This window comes from Alligator sinensis, unplaced genomic scaffold (genome assembly GCF_000455745.1).
Source record: "Alligator sinensis unplaced genomic scaffold, ASM45574v1 scaffold225_1, whole genome shotgun sequence".
Lineage (NCBI taxonomy): Eukaryota > Metazoa > Chordata > Crocodylia > Alligatoridae > Alligator > Alligator sinensis.
Genome location: NW_005842180.1, coordinates 207,228 through 225,800, shown reverse-complemented (window position 1 = coordinate 225,800; position 18,573 = coordinate 207,228). Strand labels below are relative to the sequence as shown.

General features: G+C 42.8%; 1 protein-coding gene across 1 annotated transcript in view; it reads left to right on the top strand.

Moving 5' to 3' along the window:
- Positions 1-18,573, top strand: part of EPB41L4A (erythrocyte membrane protein band 4.1 like 4A) — a 150,058-nt gene that overhangs the window by 110,883 nt on the left and 20,602 nt on the right. The window contains exons 17-18 of the mRNA XM_006026177.3: positions 822-899; positions 15,353-15,472. Of these exons, the coding sequence (XP_006026239.1) occupies positions 822-899; positions 15,353-15,472 (198 nt within the window). The remainder of the gene's footprint in view (positions 1-821; positions 900-15,352; positions 15,473-18,573) is intronic.

The window sequence follows — 18,573 nt, the reverse complement described above, 5'->3', positions numbered from 1 at the left end:
GGGGGGGCTACTCCCCACTGCTGCATGCACTCCCAGGGGGTAGGGTAGAGATGTGCTTCCCCCAGATTTCTTCATGGGGCTGTGTTCTGCCCATTTCAGGCTTGGGCTTCTGCCCTGCTGTTCTCCCCCAGTGCCTCTACAGCCCAGTGTGTGTGACCTGGTGCAGCAAAGAACAGCAGAGTCTGTTGCAATGCACTGGATGATATTTTTGCAAAGGAGGCCACCCGTGAAGTCCTCCAACATGTTATGGTCATTATTAATGGCACTTTTGTAGCTGCCAGACAGAATGCAAAGCAGGGGAAATAGATCCAGAATCCTAGGATCATTTTGAGCTGTAAAACACTCAGATGGGAAGTGGTCTTGAAGACCCTTGAATCACAGTGTTGGGGAAGGAACCTCCAATTTACCAGTGCTGGGGAGGGAGTCTCTTCTAGTAAGTACTGTTTGCTGTGTATTATTACAATTGGACAGAATTCTACCAGATTATTTCAAGATACCCTCTATGTAACTAGTTTCTCTTTGTGTCTTTAGCTTTCTTTCCCTCCCCCCAGCCCCAGCTGTGCTCAAAAGGATGGTTGAATATTAATCCCACAACAACTGAACAAACCTGCCAGCTCTGAACTACCTTCCTGAGTTAATTCTTGCTCCTTTCCCTTTTAGTTAACCATTCTCCTTGCCTTAGCTCATTGTGGTGGCATCATGTGATTTTTGTAGTTCAAAGATCATCCAAAACCTTGTGTGGCAGGCACATTTGCTGTAGTGGCAATCTTAAGTATAACAAACTAAATTATAATAATTGTTATTTCTGTCCTCTTCTCCAGGTCACGCTCTCGTTGTAATACCAGCAGTGGTAGTGAGTCAGAAAATTCCAACAAGGAGCATCGAAAGAAGAGAAACAGGTGAATATCAAATATATCAGGCTTTGAAATGCAAAACATAAATAGACTGTACACAGCACAAAACATAAGTAGACTGTACACAAATACAAGTAAATATATTTTTAAAGCAAGAAGTAAAATAGAAGAACTGCTGATAGAAGAACTGATATATTGACCATCTAACTGAGATCCTATGTGGCAGCTTAAAGCTCAAGTTTGTGTATTAGCAATTTAATTACGGAGCACATATCTGTAGTCAATCAATTCACATTCACGTACTGCTCATTTGGGAAGAATTCCGTATTCATTATTAATACACTGTGCGATCAATAACATAGGAGAGTTTACACAAGATTTGCATTATTAATGCTTATTGTTATTTATTGCATTGTTAGTTCACTGATGATGCATGCTGTCTCTGACAGTGCCTTCACTATATTCCTACATACTTGTGAATATTCAGAATTTTAAAATATGATTAAAATAGAAGGAAGCAAACAACTTTTCTGTTCAAAATATAAATTCTATTTGTAAAGGAAAAGTGCATTTCAAGATGATGTCATTACTCTTATGGACTCCTTGCTACAGAAAAACTGCTGACAGAATAGAATTAGTTAGCTAGATATTAAGCACTCCATTTCCTCTCTCCATTTCTTTTACTGCAGTCCCCTCTGAGGTAGAACTCATTTAACTTCCCCATCAGTATATTTTACTGATATTTGTAGGCTCTAATCAAACAACATTCCTTGCTTATCACACATTACTTTCTTGGTATATTAGATTGGTATGTTGTGGAGTATAAAAGGGTATTTTCAGCTTTTGGGTTGTGAATAATTTTGTCCAAAAAAAGAAAAAAGATACGGTACATTGAATCTTAGGGCCTTGTTACACAGTAAGTTTAGGTGGCTTCTGGAACTCTTAGCCCCTGCATTGGCTGCACATTTTAAGGTGCCTTAAGTGCACCTTCACCCCCTAGGCACATTGGGCAGAGCAAGTGCTGGAGCACCTAGGCTAGGGACAGACATTACACATCAACAGGTTTAAGTGATCAGAAACTGGTTTAAACCTGTAACAGAACACACATTCAGTGCGCATAAACCAGTTTGAAAATGGCTGGAACTGGTTTGAGATAAACCTGGTTGAATGTAGTGTCAGACTTAACTGATTTGGGTCAAACTGATTTATGCAGTGTCTGGCCCAGACCCCTCCCTAGTTTAACTTAAATCAGAGTCTCCCAGCATCCCAGATGCTTTGTAGCCCTGGGCGGGGCTCTCTACTCCCTGGCTGGAGGTCTGGCAGAGGTAGCAGGCACAGTAGTCTCTGCCTGGCTTCCTTGTGCCCCCCGCCCCAAACAGGGATTCCCTGCTCAGGGAGCATGTGGTATGCTAGCTTAGGGGTTGTCAATCAGGGGTATGTAAGAAGGCCCTAGTGGGTACACACGCACGATTAGGGATGGAGTGCCGCCGTGTATCATCCCACACTGCCATGTGGGCACCACCCACCTAGCTGGATGCAGAGGGCAGGGGCAGCTCCAAAGATTTGGAGAGATTCGGAGATTCAGATTGGCAGGGGAGAGGCAGGTACAGCTGGGCGACTGCAGGCTCTCCCGCTGCTCCTCTAGCTGTGCCTGCCTCTCCCCAGGCAGGGGGAGCTGTGGGAGAAGCCCCCATGGCTGCTCTGCCCAGCCTCATTCCCCACCTGGCCCTAGCCTTCCGGCATTTAAAAAAAAAGAAAAAGCCCCGCATTCACCGGCTACATTAGTGGCAATTGGGGCCTCTGAGAGCTCATGGAAGAGCCACCCTGCGCAGTGCGGGGCAGTGGGGATTGCTGCACCTGTACAACAGTTGCCTCATGGCATGGGTGCAGTGCGGCTCGGCAGGGCACTGCACACTGTCTGGGAGCTGGGGCTGAGTGGTGCTAGGCTCCAGCTGACTGCTGGAGCTGCCCCAGCTCCCAGACCACGCTGTGCCCTGCCAAGCCACACTGCACCCACACGATGCGACAGCTTCCGCGTGGGTGCCAAGCGTGGGGGCAATCTCCACTGCACCCCCGTGTTGTGTGGGTGGGCTTTGCCATGAGCCCTCAGAGGCCCTGATTGCTGCTGCTACAGCCTGTGAGTGCGGGGCTTTAAAAAAAAAAAAGGAGCTGGGGGGGTGGGCTGGGCAGGGGATGGGGCCAGGCAGGGCAGCCATGGAGGCTTCTCCCCTGGTTCCTCTGGCTGGGCTTGCTTCTGCCCCAGTGAGAGAAGCCCCCATGGCTGCCCTGCCTGGCCCCATTCCCTGCCTGGCCCAGCCTCCTAGTTCTTAAAGCCCCACACTCACCAGTTATAGCAGTGGCGATCGGGGCCTCTGAGGGCTTATGGTAGAGCCTCCCCATGCCGTGGGGGGCAATGGGGATCGCCCCCCCACCTTGCACCTGCCCGGCAGCTGCCTGGCAGCTCCAGCAGTCAGCTGGAGCCCGGCGCTGCTCAGCCCCAGTGGCCCCAGCTCCCAGACAGCATGCAGCGCCTTACCAAGCTGCGCTGCACCCACACCATGGGGCAGCTGCCGTGTGGGTCCCAGGCAGGGGTGGATGATCCCTGCTGCCCCCCACTGTCCCGTGCTGCATGGTGGGGCTCTGCCATAAGCTCTCAGAGGCCCTGATCCCTCCTACTGCAGCCGGTGAATATGGGGCTTTCTTTTCTTTTTCTTTTCCTTTCTTTTCTTTTTTTTAAGTGCTAGAAGGCTGGAGCTGGGCAGAGGATGGGGTTGGGCAGGGCAGCCATGGGGGCTTTTCCCACAACTCCCCCCACCGGAGCAGAGGCAGGCACAGCCAGAGGAGCCGTGGGAGAACCTGTAGCTGCCTAGCTGTGCCTGCCTCTCCGTGGCTGATTCGAATCAGCGCCGAATCTCTGAATCTGATTTGGCCAGATTGAATGGGGACAGTGATTCGAATCACTGAATTGAATCGCTGTCTTCTGAATGGGCCAAATCTGAATCGAATACTTCTTTATTCTCACAGGCCTACTAGCTAATGCTGAGAGGTGTTTGTGAAAGGCAGACAGTATAGCATTGGCTTAGGCCTTTTTGGAACTTATCAACAGCATTAGAGAGGCTTATAATGGATGGAAGACAGGAATCACCACAAAGGAGGAATATTTTGCACTGGTCTGCACCTGTAGGGAGAGAACCAGGAAAGCCAAGGCTGCAACTGAACTCCAGCTGGCTACATGTATCAAGGACAATAAAAAGTCAATTTTTTAGATATGGGGGGAGTTGGAAGAAAAGCAAGGGTAACATTAGACCCCAGCTAAACCAAATGGGACAACTGACAAGACACCCAGGAAAAAGCCAACATGCTTACTGGGTACTTTTTGTCGGTTTTTCATCAACCCAAAGAGACTGCCCTGCCTAGCATATTGCGGGATGGCCAGGGTGAGGATGAACTTATACCCAGCATCGGTGTAGACCTTGTAAAGGAACGCCTTGATAAGCTGAACACCTTCAAGTCAGCTGGTTCTGACATATTGCACCCCAGAGTACTTAAGGAGTACTTAAGAAATATTAATTTTCTAAATTTTTTAGGGGCCCCTCAGGCCAGGTAGAATGGCCTGGCAGGCCACATCTGGCCCCTGGGCCACATTTTGCCCACCCCTGAACTAAAGAGATATTAAAAAAACTGTGGTACTATAGCAGAGGTGGGCAAAATACAGCCTGTGCGCCAGATCCAGCCTGGCAGGCAATTTCATCCAGCCCACCAATTAATTGTACCTCGCCCAGCCTGCATGACTCACTCCCTCCCTTGTGTGCAGGAGGGCCTGGCCTGGACAACAAGCTGCATGGGAGCATGGGGCTGGGGTTGGGAGTGCAGAACTTGGGTGGCTAGGGTGTGGATGTGAGTATGTGGGGCGTAACAGAGGTTGGTGGGGTGTGGGGATCCCCCTGCACATTCCCCGCCCCGGCACATTAGCCAGTAAGCCTGTGCAAAGCAGCCAGTATTCGATTCAGATTCAGTCGATTCAGGGGACAGGGATTCGATTTGGTGATTTGGATCACTGTCCCAAATTGATTCGGCTAAATTGAATTTGAAAGATTCGGCACTGATTTGCCTGTAGACTATAATGTGGAATCACTAAAATACCTATAACTTGGTCATTTTTTTTGCAGAATTGGATGAAAACAGCAGGGTTGGTAGCCCCTTCTGAGGGCATGAAACCTGCCAGGTTTCAAGGAGATAGGCGCAGGGTTTCTGTGAAAGTGCCCCTCAAACGTTTGAAAGCAAAACTCATGTCACTTGTGTGTGTTAACTGGGTTTCTGGTTGCAGCCGTGTTGGTCTAAGGAACAGGCAGGCAAGGTTCTTTGAGCAGATATGATATCTTTTATTAGAACAACTGAATAGTTGGAGAAATAAATCTTGGCAGGCTTTCGGGTTTAAAAACCCTTTGTCAGGCTGAGGAAGCATCTGCATTTGGTGTGTGTGCTCTTCCTGGATGGAATTAATAGTAAAGAAGCCAGAGGCTGGGCTGCAGGCAAGAACGCCAGTCAGTGAAAATATAAATTGAGGCGTCAGAGGGTGAGACACAGACTGGGGGGTGGGAGTGGCGGGGTGGGATGTAGCAGCCATGTAAAAGTGGAGAGGTACCTAGGAGCCAGGGAGTACTTTTCAGATGCTGTTGCTTCCAGACAGAGACAGCCCACAAAAGGGAGAGAAAGGTTTCACACAGCCTTATATGCTGTTTCTACATCACTCCCCCAGAGCACTGTGATTGTGTGAGGAGTGACCTAGAAACTATTATGCATAGCCTAAGCAAAAGTAAATGTTATGTGACAAATGCCCATCTGCAATGATAAGGAAGAGACAGTCTTAGATAAAGGAGGCTTGAAAACAAAAGCAGAATCAGAGGACTGGGTCAAAGAGCTCATTAAAATACTAAAAATCACGCCCCTAGGTGGGGAGAAAGTAGGCTAATGAAACATACATGTATGTAAATGAGATACATAGCTAAAACACAGGTATAGAGACATGCTCAGTAAAGAACTCCTTGCGTCACTCCTTTATAACCAATTAGCAAACAAGGATGCATATGAAGGTCCAAAACCCCTGTATAAAAGATGCTTAGAATTAGAAATCTGTGTGCTTGTTACGTGAAATTATTCCGCTTGCACCTTTTATTGCTAGCAATAAATCTTCTTTATACTTTCACCCCTGGTATCTTTATTGGCCTTTGCATACCGGGCACGATCCCAGACTTGAGCTGGGGCTCAACAATTGGAAGGGAACTCAGGAAAAGATCACAGTCACTGGCCAGCTACAGATGTCAATATCAGAGCAGTCTTTCCCCCATCCCTCTTCTCAATTTCTGTTTCCCCCAAAGACTGTCTTCTGAAACACTGAATCTTTTCTGAATCAATTCAGATGCTTCAAATCAATGGGTCTCCTGATTAGATTTGGATTAGATGATTTGGCCACCAAATCAGGCCGAATCTTCTCCGAATCCAGTTGGTGTCACACAAGCTTCACACAACCCTAACAGCCACTGCTGCTGGCAATTATCAGCAGGCCCTCAGGGTGCTCATGGCTTATGCAGGTGCTGTCACCCAGTGGCACATAGCTCCAACCCATTCCAGGAGCTTGAAGTGGCAGCAAGGAACAGAGCCAGGCTGGCCTGCCTCTATCATGCAGGGCTCCCTACGGCTCATATACAGCTCCTGGCACTTGTGCACGCCACTGCTTGGGAGCCCTGTGCAATGGATCCAGCTGCTTTACCTGCTGCCACATGCAGCTTCTGGGACTGCAATTTAAGTAGTGGGGACTCCCACCCCCTGCTTCCTGGCGGAGTTCTGGCAGTTGCATGTAGCGGCAGGGAGCAGAGTGCCATGTGCATCTCTTGGAACTGACTGGATCCACTCACTGCCAGGCGACAGTGCCTGCGCAGGCCATGAGCATCCTGAGAGCCTGCCACCTGCTGCTGCTGCTGGTGGAGGCTGTGCACCATGGGGGGGGCGTGTGTGTGGGGGTCCCCACACCCCCTCCACCCTCACAGCCCATAAATCCCACTCCCCACACCCCCCACATGCACACACCCTACAACATACACCACACCCTCCACACACACACCCATACCCCCTCACAAACCCTGCACCCACACCCCACCATACACACATTCACCCCCATCATACCCCACACACTCCCCCACACAGTATACAAGAGTAAAACTTTATTTTTAGCTATTATTCAACCACCTCTATATACACAATGCCAACAAATAAATCAGAACATAAATATTTGTTTAAATAACATTAAAATATGTTATAGCAGGTTTGACTTTTAGTACATGATTTTTTTTTCTGCTTCTAGGATGGCACCCCCCTCGTAAAAGGAGTACTTCCAGGGGCAAGGGGAGGGACTTCTGGGGGCAAAGGTCAGGGATTAGAGACAGGACTTCCAGTCCCAAGATGGTGACCAGGGGGTGGGACATCTGTCAAGGGACAGAGATAGCCTTGTGGCCCTTGGCAATTCGCCAAAACTCATTAAGTGGCCCTCTAGCCGAAATAGTTGCCCATCCCTGTGATACAGAGTACTGATAAAAGGAATAGCTGAACTGTGAAATGCCTTTAGAAATTGACTAAATCAGAAATGTTCAGCTAACAATAAGTAAAGTATATGGAATATTTGTCTAGACAAACCATAAAGTTGGAATGAAACACTAGCTATAGATTCAATAATCATTGGGCATTTAGCATTTTTTAACATCTTTTCTTCCTCTCCTTCTAAGTTATGGTAATTTTTTTTTCCTGTGAGGATTTGGGCTGAATATGTTTTTGTTCAGGAAGCTCCACTAGCATATGAAGGAAATTAGTGATAGGCCACAGGAACACTTATTAAATTCTGGCAAGAAAGATTGTACAGAGGCTATCATTTTCTTAAGAATAGAAGAAAATTGCTCTCTTATCCAGCCCTTCTGTTCCTGCCAAAAGTGTTCCAATTAAAGACCTAAATATTTCATAACTGACATGCATTTTCATGATATTTTATGTTCTCAGGATTGGCTGACATATAAAAATTAATGCTATCACAGAATTTTTTACCTCTAGTACGTTGCCACTTTAATTCCAGCTGTGATCAGGGGTCATGATGAAAAAACGTGCCAGGTGTCTGTTAATACAGATGAAATGAAACTGGTGGTTTTAGTCTTTTTTAAGACCTGCTATGGTTGATTCCATTTTCGTTAGCAATCTCAGTAAGTATTCAAAGATTTAAAAGGCTATGGATGCTAAAGTAACTTGTTACTAGCACAAGTGATCCAGCCAGAACAGGGTTAAAGAGACATGGGGAAGATTGGGCTGTTGTTGGCTACCCTTTTTTATTTTGTTGATAAATACTAGTTTGTTTTCAAGCGCTGTGAAGTAAGTATATTTCACAAATGAGCAACTAAATGGTATTCTGCTGTCTTGGTAAAATAAACTAGCTCTCATGTTTTCCAAAGGAATCTGATTCTGATCATAGAAAAGTAGGATATTTTATTCATATGACAAGAGGTCACTGAACTAAATATTAGGTGAAATCTGGCATAGAAAAGCAAAAGTAAATGCAAAAAGCAGTGTAAATGGTGAAGGTTAGGATTAAAAGGATATGTGCTTATGCATTCTTAATAAGCACATTAGGTTTCAATACAATGCATTAATATTTTAATGCAAGGGAAAAGTAAGTTAGTAAATGAATTAAAACGCACAAACTTTATTCTGAGCATATTTAAACCATAATGGCAACATGTTCTATTTAACTTGCTGTGGTCAGAACACAATTTATTAAATTCTGGGATACTGTGTCCAGAACCAGAGAGATCTAGTAGGCTATATAGAAAATATATGAGATTTCTATATAGAGTGTAGCAAAAAACCATGAATATGCTTCTGTACATGTAAATGTGTTTTGAAAAGAACCTCAGTACTTGGATAAATGTTTTATAGTTCTTAACATGGTATGTTTCATATGCAAGCATATTGTTTTGCTCTTGTATCAGCCTGTATGGGCCCTCTGTCATCTCTGATGGAAAAAAACTGAAGTCAAGAGGTGAATGATAGCAAGTTGCCATGCTCTTTTTCCATCATGTGCAGTTTCCCTATGAAGAAAGTCCAGTTTTTCAGTCTAGAATCTGTTTATCTCAACTGAGTTTGCGTAAAATTCTCGTAAATACAAACATAGTCTTTATCACATTAAAGAAAGTAGGCCAAAATAGGAGTCCTTCCACAAATGGGGAGAAAAAAACTGAAAGGAACCAAGACTGCAGGAACTTCTGATAGAGTTGGGCTACAGAATCAAAAATGGTCTGTCAAAATGTTTTTTTTTTTCTCTTTTCAACAGAAAATTGGGTTTTAAACAGTTTTTTTCATGCACATTTTAGAGAGTGTTGAAATATTTTGCCTAAACCCTCTCAAATATGGCCAAAAATGGGAGTTGTAGTGCCTCATGTGAGTCATAGGATGCAAGCACATGTTGCCCTTTTGCTGCCATAAAAAAATTATGGTGGCATAAATTGTAAGCAGACAGATGTCCCTGCCTCTTATCACTCCAAGTGCCCAAAAATATTGCTGCGACGAAAGGTAGTCACAGTTTTTGATGCCATAAATGGGAGGGCATTTTTTGTTTTTACTTATTGTACACCATGGGAATTCCCCTGCAGGGGAAATTCCTGTCAGGTTTGCAGACATGTGCCCCAAGCATCTCCCTATAGGGGATTCCCACAATGCATGTATCAGGTTGCAGTGCTTGTCTGCAAGTGGGGGAACCCCTTGTAGATGCGTGCCCTGAGTCAGGGTATGGCACCCTGTTGTCCCACAGAATTGGGTTCCTGGAGTTGTGGGAGCAGGGGCCTGACCCTGGCAAAGTCTGTAGATGCCAATGAAACACATCAACTGTGTCAGGACATAATTCTGCTCCAAAGTTGATGACTGTTCATAGCCAAATTTTACTCTTTTTCTTAAGTGTTTAAAAAAAAATTATCTTACCATGGTGACTCTTTGTATGGTTACCTGCTACCACAGTACTGTACCTTCTCTTGAAGCCACAAGATTGTTACACATTATTGCTTTTCAGCCATTTCATCAGAATTCTGCAGTGATGAGACACTGGTGTTTTAAGTGTGCCGACATTGCTTGTTTTAAGAGCTACCATGGTACTTTCTATACAGAGATTTTCAGTACTGTTTGTTACAAAATAAACAGATAACTAACCATGATGAGTATTGTTGTGAGAAATTGTGTTACAGCAATGGGAGAAAATGAGGTGTAGCAAAAATTAGTGTTCTGAGATAAATTAATGTATACCCAAGAATTATGCTCGCCATTCAGAAATATATCATTTCACATTTTTAAATAGCTAATATAGAAGGGGGACATTTTTGTAATGTACTAGCAAATTGCCTGTTGAGAATGACGGAGTGGGCGGGGACAGAGGCCTGTGTCCGGCCCCCTCCCCCGGGCCGAGGCCACAGCCACTCCTCGCTTCCCCCCTGCTGCTTTGGGCCGGGGCCGTTCCCCCCCTCCCCTCCACCACTTTGGACCGAGGGCGGGGCTAGGGCCACTCCCCCTCTCCCCCCCTGCTGCTTCAGGCCGGGGCCGCTCCCCCCTCCCCCTGCTGCTTCGGGTTGGGGCCTGTGACCACAGCAGCAGTCATGGTGGCAATGGTTGCGGCAGCAGTTGCGATGGGCTGCAGCCACCGGTCACCTCCCCCTCCCTTTCCTGCTCTCCTCCCTTCCTGTCCTTCGCTGCTGGTGCTTCAGTGCCTGGCTCCAAGGAGTGTGAATAAAGCATTATGGACAGACACTAAGGCTTTTATAATATTAGAATATTAATAGTCACATATCATATTTGCATGTAATATTACCTAGGATATAAAGGTAAACGTAAAATACAAGTAAGAAATAATATGGAACAGAGCCAGGGATATTGGAAATCTGGTCCATGGGCTGGATGTGCCCTGCAGGGCCCTATCATCCAGCTGACCCACCAGTGCTGCCCATTGGTCTTGAATTGGATGCATGCCCTGCTGTGGCATGCGTTGGACCAGTCCTATACACTGCATGGGCAATGTGGGACCAATCTGGCGTGTGTTGAAGGGAGCACTTGGGGCTGGTCCTGGACACATGCTGTTGGCTGTGCTCAGAGCCAGTCCTGGGCTCCTGCTCACAAGGACTCCAGCATCACTCCTAGTTTACAGAGCCTGATGAGTTTGACACCCCAGGAGTAGAGGAAAGCAGGCAGATAGCCGATTTGAGAGTAGGCATATGTAAAAGTTGCAAACATAGATTGAGAATAAGGAGATTGTAGTAGAGGCAAGGATAAATAAGACATCATTCAAGTGCATGCTGAGCAAGACATCACTGCAGGAGACAATGGCAGTTGGAAATAATTTATAGGGTAATTATAGACACAGAAGGCTGGAAAAAAGGAGAAATGCAGCAAAAGTAAATGAGTTCTTTGCTTGAGTTTTCTCCAAGAAAAGATGTGGCCAGATGCCTGAAGCAGACATAAATTCAGAGGGGAAGAAATTCTTAGGATTTAATGTTGGGATTGCATCAGCACAGGTGATTAAAAAAAAAAGAAAAAAAAAGAAAAATTGGAGTGCCTGAAGACTGATACACATACATGGCCAGATCAGACCTGCAAGTTAGATTTCAACAGCTTGAGGTTACGAGAAATTCTAGCCCAAGTCTCTACCTTATCTACAATTAAGGCTTTATTCTTTTAAAATTCAATGTATAAAGAGGTTCTGGAGACTTTTTACAAGAAGTAGAAACTGTAATATCCTCACTCTCTGATTTTAACTGTTTTTTTTTTTTTAAACCTAGAGTTCCATAAATACTGATATGGAGGGGGCAAACTGCAGCCCTCGAACAAAACAGGAAAACTTTAAGGACATAATCTCATTTTAGATGTGACCTCAAATTTGGAAGAAGAATTATCATCCCCTGTGTATTTCTGTCAAAGGGCAGCACCTTAGTGAAGGTGCTGTTCTGTGGTGCCTCATCCACTCTCAGAATGAGTACATTTGAGGCAAAGGAGAGGTGCACCTTATAGACTAATTGAATCAGTTGGTCTCCGATTCATTTAGTCTGTAAGGTTTCCTTTTCCTTGTCTTCTGCCTGGATTTAGACTAACATGGCTAGCTACCTCCTTGAGATATTTTAAGTGTAAATCTAGTGCAGTATGTAGAGAAATTGAGGGGAGAAGAATTTACTTCCATGGGACAGTGTCCAAAAGTGGCCAAATTTTGCATATACCTCTTGGAAAGCAATGGACCAAGCTTACCAGGGAGCCTTTAAAAGTCATCACAGTTATTTCACTGTGGAGTGCTGGTGGTTCCAGGCAAGACATCTATACGTTAGCATTCGTACTAGTTGCAAGTATGGGCTCGTCTAATTCCAGTGTTGAGTAAAAGAATCGTTAGGACATATTTAAGGAGGAGCCTGAAGAACTAACTGTTAAGACCTCTTTATGTTCAGATCAGAAATGTTCTAGACTGTTCTGATCCCAGCATTTAATAGTATAACATTGCTTTCAGATGAGGGCTGAAACAGCTTTGGAAAATATTTTTTGTTCATTAATTTATATTGCATAAGCAAAAAGTATTAGTTTGAAAGAACAGTTAACTCTGTTGCTAAAATTTTTGTTTGCTCAGTCATGGTTTCGAGCAACATTCAGTTTGTGAGCAATTTTCTTTTTCCTTTTTGTAATTATTTACCTTTAGAACTGTCAAGAACTTCAGCTGCAGAAGAGCACTTTCCTGTTGTACTTGTAATTTCTTTCCTTCTTAGCCCCAAGGGTTTCTACCTGCATAGTGGACCACAGCAGAAATGATATGTTTACTGCACTAATGAAAGATCATTAATCAAAAGCCTATTAACAAAGTGTGTGGTCAGTGCAGAAGTGTAATTTCAAACACTTGTCATCAAGGCACAATCTCACATATTATATGCAGCAGTGCATATATCATCATCTACTGTAATGTGTTACTTTGTGTTGTATTGTGGATGGTTTTTAATGTTTTATGGATGATGTCTAAATATTTATGAAATCAAACCTCTACCAGAGGGCACATGTCTCTTTGGCACACTAGATGCTTTTATTTACAAGATGCTAGACTTGTTTTTCTACTGCCTTACACATTTATGATCATTTATTAATGTACATAATGGGTGTAAAGCAGTCCTGTTCTGATTTGCAGCTCTTTTGAACCCATTTTCTGCAGGTTTAAATACATGCTGTATGTTGTGCAAGGCCTCTGCAGTTTGTATGATGATATGATGGCTGCACTTTGAATGAATTGGATTGTTTTGGAAGAAAATCAGTATGCATTACTTGTTGATATCAGAACTCCTGTGTATAAATTCATATTAACTCCTGCCATGAGAAGCTTACAAATTTAAAACAACTTGTTTATAGATTAAGACCCAGTGCTCTGATGTGTCCTGCCTGCTTTGTGCCATTCAATACAGCTGTGCTAATTCACACTAGCTAAATACCCAGCCCAACATTCAATAAGCGTGTATACAGAAAATCATATCATTAAAGAAAAGAATAAGAAAGACAGACCTTACATAAATAACAAATCTGGCCTACTGCAATTCAAAACACATCTAAACAGTTTAGTTACAGTGAAGAACAATAACAGAAAAATGAACTGCATTTTCAAAGGGGTGAGGTTTCCTGTGTGATTTTCTTGGTCAGCCAGCTTGTCAGAGAACTCGCTCACTGTTTTGTTTAACTTTTATGCATCTCTTCCCAATCTGTTTCTACTTTTCAGATTTCTTCCTTACGCTTGGCTCATTTCCTTATCAAACAGGCTTGTCTCAGTGGGGTATTTTCGAGGGTCTGCCCCATGTGCGGCTCCACACCCAGGGAGTAGGTGTGGGAAGAGGGTGTAGCAATGGAAGAGGCAACTGCAGGGGCCCATGGGTCACATGTTAACTGCTTGTGGGCTGCCAGATGGACAACCCTAATTTAATCTATACTAGATACAAATCACAGAGAAATTAACAGATTTCCTGTGGGGGGAGGAGGGGAAGAAGAAAAAAGAAAAATACATTTTCAAATAGAATGTGTTTTTTTTTTCTGGTAGTAGAATCTCTTAGTGTTAGGAAATTGAGAGTTATGGAAGGAGATATGAGATTCAGTTTTAAGCTTACTGTACAGGGTTTTCTACTATAAACACACTTCCCATTGTTACTTTTCTCATTTAACATATTAGATTCTACCAGGTGTTACCTTCATATGTGCTAGGCAATGTTAGAGCAAGGTTTAGATATTAGAGATGCATGTGAGACTATTTGAAGATAACTTTTTTGATTTCTAACAATAGGTGTTTTAATTTCCAAATAGAATCCATTCTCAGGTGGTATTTTAGTCCTTCACTTCTTGCACTCTGTTTCATTTATTTGTAATACAGATGTTGCTTCAGTAACTAGGGACTTGGAACCTCCTCACAGAACAGCATTCTTCTTTCAAAGGACAGCCATTCTACTCTATGTTGTTGTTCTCTAGGGAAACCCTTGTGATGCTTTAATGGACTTTTTTTCAATTTTTGTTCCATTCTCATATCAGTGCATAGACCTTTGGTGCATGGGCCTGGCCCTTGTATAGGAGACTCTGCAGCTGCCATAGTAGTGTCTCCACCCTTCTGGATAGCATGATGGGTGCTCCATGGATCACAGATCCTTGGAGAGATGCAGAAGGAACTGGGCAGGAGTTGGGATTGGCAGAATCAAGGCAAGGCAAGTGGGAAGGCCCTTGTCCTGCAGCATTGTTAGGGCCATAGTTTCAGGGGCTGCAGCCAAAGCCATGAGAAACAACCAAAGGCTGGTGAAGATTGGCCTGAACTCTTGTTCTGTCCTGGAATATATGCCTATCCTGGGGGATCTGCAAGCTTTGTGGATTTATCCCAAGACCCTTCTGCTGAGGAATCTAACCCTGTTGCATTGAGTAACAGCTCTTCAAGGAGATCCACTGGGATTTTTTCTCCTTAGGCCCTAGCAGGTGGTGGTGTCTCAGGAGGGAGAATGCACATATGCACTTTACATTATAAACAAGATGTTACATTAAAACTGGCATTGACTTGAAAAGCGAAAAGCATAGAGGTCTTTGGAGTGCTTCTGTCTTTGATCAAGAAAAAATGTAATTCAAGTTGTAGTCTTAGTTTTACTGGTTTTGATTGATGTGCCTCTTGTATGCTCTAAAGTAATTTATCTCAAAGTAATACACTAGTTTTGTTTCCTTTAACAAAGTTCTCTATTTTATAATACTTTCTAATGATAGGAACTGTAAGCAGAGTAAAATATAATATGAATGTGATTATAATTATGCTTGCTAATCAGTTCTTTTTAAGGTTGCAGTTTGAATATTGCCATCATTCCACTGCAGACCTTATTGCAACATGCCCCTAAAACAAAGTACTGATTCATCAGATGTTCACTCCAGATGTGCTGCTTTTCATGCAGGTTACGACAGGAGAATGAAATGGTTGATTCAGCTCCTCAATGGGAAGCAGTGCTGAGGCGACAAAAGGAGAAAAACCAGGCTGATCCCAACTACAGGCGATCCAGGCACAGATCTCGATCGTATGTGAACATTTTTATGCTTTGACTTACAGTACTGCTTGTCTTAGATTTTAAGGAGGGGCAGGGAAGCAGGGCATCGAACCTAGGGCTGACTAACGGGGTGCCCTTAAGGTTTCTTCCATTTGCTTCTTCTCTACTCAGCATTTCCCCACTCTGGTGGGCACTCTCACATCCCCATAAGGTTCCTCTCCACCTGCTGTTCCCTCCAAGCACACTACCCTGCAGCCCTGCATTATTCTTTACCTTTTCTCTGCACCCCCTTCTGAAGCTGCCCAGCTGCTCTGGCATCCCCTCACCCTTGCCACAAAATTTGGCTCTGTAAATTTATTCTTAGCATACATTTTGGCAGCAGAGAAAGTAAGAGAGTGGCCCTCAGTACAGAGCAGGGAGGGCTGGGGGAGGTGAAAAGAAGGTGGACTTGCTGGCGCCAGAAGCAGGTGGGAAGTGGCGGGGTGCAGGAGTGCTCACCAGGTTCGCCCAGGGCACAGATCTTATTAGTTCTGCCTCTGTGATTAACTCTAGGACTAATAATTTCAGCCCAGATGTTATTACTGTGCTGAAACAGATGAATTACCATCTGACCTATTCTTCCTGTATGAGAAATGGTTATTGATATTAAAATGCTTTATGTTGAGACTTTATACTGTTACTGCGTATTTAAAACCTTCATTTTCAACACCCAATGAGACTAAAATGTTAAAACATAAGAAAATACAGAGCTAAAAATGTGGCTATTGTGACTCATTTGTGTTGAAGTAGTAAGTAGAGTATATTAAGTCTGAGTTTCATGACATTTTTATTTAAATAGAACATGCTATAAACTAGGAAACACATTTTGAACTCACAGCTTGAATATAAAATCTGCAAGCAATTTTTTTTGCTAGTGCAAAGAAATTTTCTATTACATTAATGACACAGCAGGTGCTCCCTCTTGTGGCTAATTTAACTTATGCAATGTCTCGTAGTTTGTTTCTTTGCCAGAAGTTTATGCTAAGTAGCCCAGTGGTATAAAAGGCTTTGATGGGTGATATTTTCATTAAGTATTATGGATGTAGCATCACAAATATAGAAGTGTTCTTCAGAATAAGAACAGGCCCCAGATGGTGCAGTGAGAGCCCTGAGGACACTAGGTGGCTTTCTCCCCTTCATTTTGACAGTGATGAATATATTTCCATCATTTGTTGTTTTCTACACAAAACAGCACTAAATCTGATAAAATAAAATTAACCTGTACAAACACAAGAGAAGAAAACACAGTAAAAGAAAAAATTAACTTCTTAAGATATTACAAAACTAATCAAGTAAAAGGCTTTTAATAATTTAAATAGCCAAATTAAACATGACCTATAGGACCTACATACAGTGGGCTGTAGAGTTTATTCAATTTGGGCAAGGCTCAGCTGATAATGTGTCTTCATGTGTCTGAGAGAGAGGAGAATCAATTAGGTCCCTAGTTTAGAGCATAGGTGGGAGGTGGTTGTCCTTTTTAGATCTGGTAATAAGATAGTTCATTCCAATTCACATAGTTAGCAATTGACACTGAACTCTGTCATTTTAGTAGTGTGGGTAAGGCCTTCATGTAAACTTGCCTCCCTGCATTCAACTATAAAATACAAAACAGGGTCACTTTAAGAGCTTGAAGTAGAGAGACAAATTATCATTAACCAGATCTGGTTTAACTTAGCTCATCACACTTAATTTGTTTGATAATGAGTAACATTAATCAGTGTTGACTTTGGCTTTTTTCCTTTTTTGTTCTGGGAAGAAATATTTGACAAATAATTGACCTCTGCTAACTTTTATAGCAACAACAAAAATAGAAAGCTCCAAATTCTAGTTCTGCAGGATTTGTTTTTAAAGCTCAAGTAAAACATCTGTGTAGCCAAAGGGCTTTTTTAATTAAGAAGAATGGCCATTAAAATTCCATGGCTACTAAACGCTGCCTAGCTGCAAATCATGAATTCAAACTGAATTATTAATAAGCGTACAGATGCAAACACAAAATGCAGACCTTATTAACATATAGGATTGTTTGAGCTTGTAGACAACAAAATACAAGCCTTGGAGACACCACTTAATGGGAATTCCCATTAGATTTATTGAGCCTTAGAGAATCTGATTCGTTTAGGAATTGTCCAGAGCTACTGTCTGTTTTCAGACAGGTCAGATTTATATAACAGGACAATCTGAATATATATTATTTATAGTATTGTAGTTGAACTCTAAACTGTGGACTAAAATATTTTACAATAGAAATGGGGGGTGGGGTGGAGACTTGTTTGGCATTAATAATCAAGGAAGATTGTATCAAGCGAGAATCTTCTTATCCTTGTCTAGGATCGGAGCTCAGCAAGCATAATCTTGAACTTAATTTAAAACAGAATTTTTCCTAAGAGTTTCTAGACTATATTTAATTATTTTCAATATTTAAAAAAATACATGTACAAAAATCCATCCATTTGCAATATTTATTAACATAATTGCTGTCCAGAGCAGGGGGGGTTAGACTGGATGATCTTTCAATGTCCCTTCTAGCCCTTAATTTCTATGATTTGTATGATTTCTATGATATATATACACACACGTGTGTGTGTATGTGTGTATATATATATTTGTAACGCCTACATTTATATCCTTAGAGTGCCTTATTTTTTGTAAGCTTTTCCTAAAATTAAGGCTTTTCCACCTTTGAGACTGGATCCTGTTGCTGCTACCTTCATAGGTGAAAAAGTCTATATTTCCCCCACCCAGGGAGAGCTTGCAAAATTATTTGCCCAATCCCAGACAGCAGTGTAGGTTTTTAAAAACATTATTAAAGGTTTTAGAATAAAATCTAAAATGCAAATAAATTGAAAATTTAATGCTACAAATTATATTATCTGTATCTTATTCCATAAATAATAGTGCTGTGAAAATGATCTGCTTGCCTTTATTCATGCTACCTTACTACAAATTAAATAGCATAAGGCTGTCTCAGTAAAATAACACTCAGTAAGCACATAAAAGGTAAAAGAGTGTACTGACAGTTTACAAAGGTATTGCTTAGCTCCTTTCCTTTTTATTGTTTCATAAGGTTTTTTTCAGGAGGGAGGGGAAGAGCG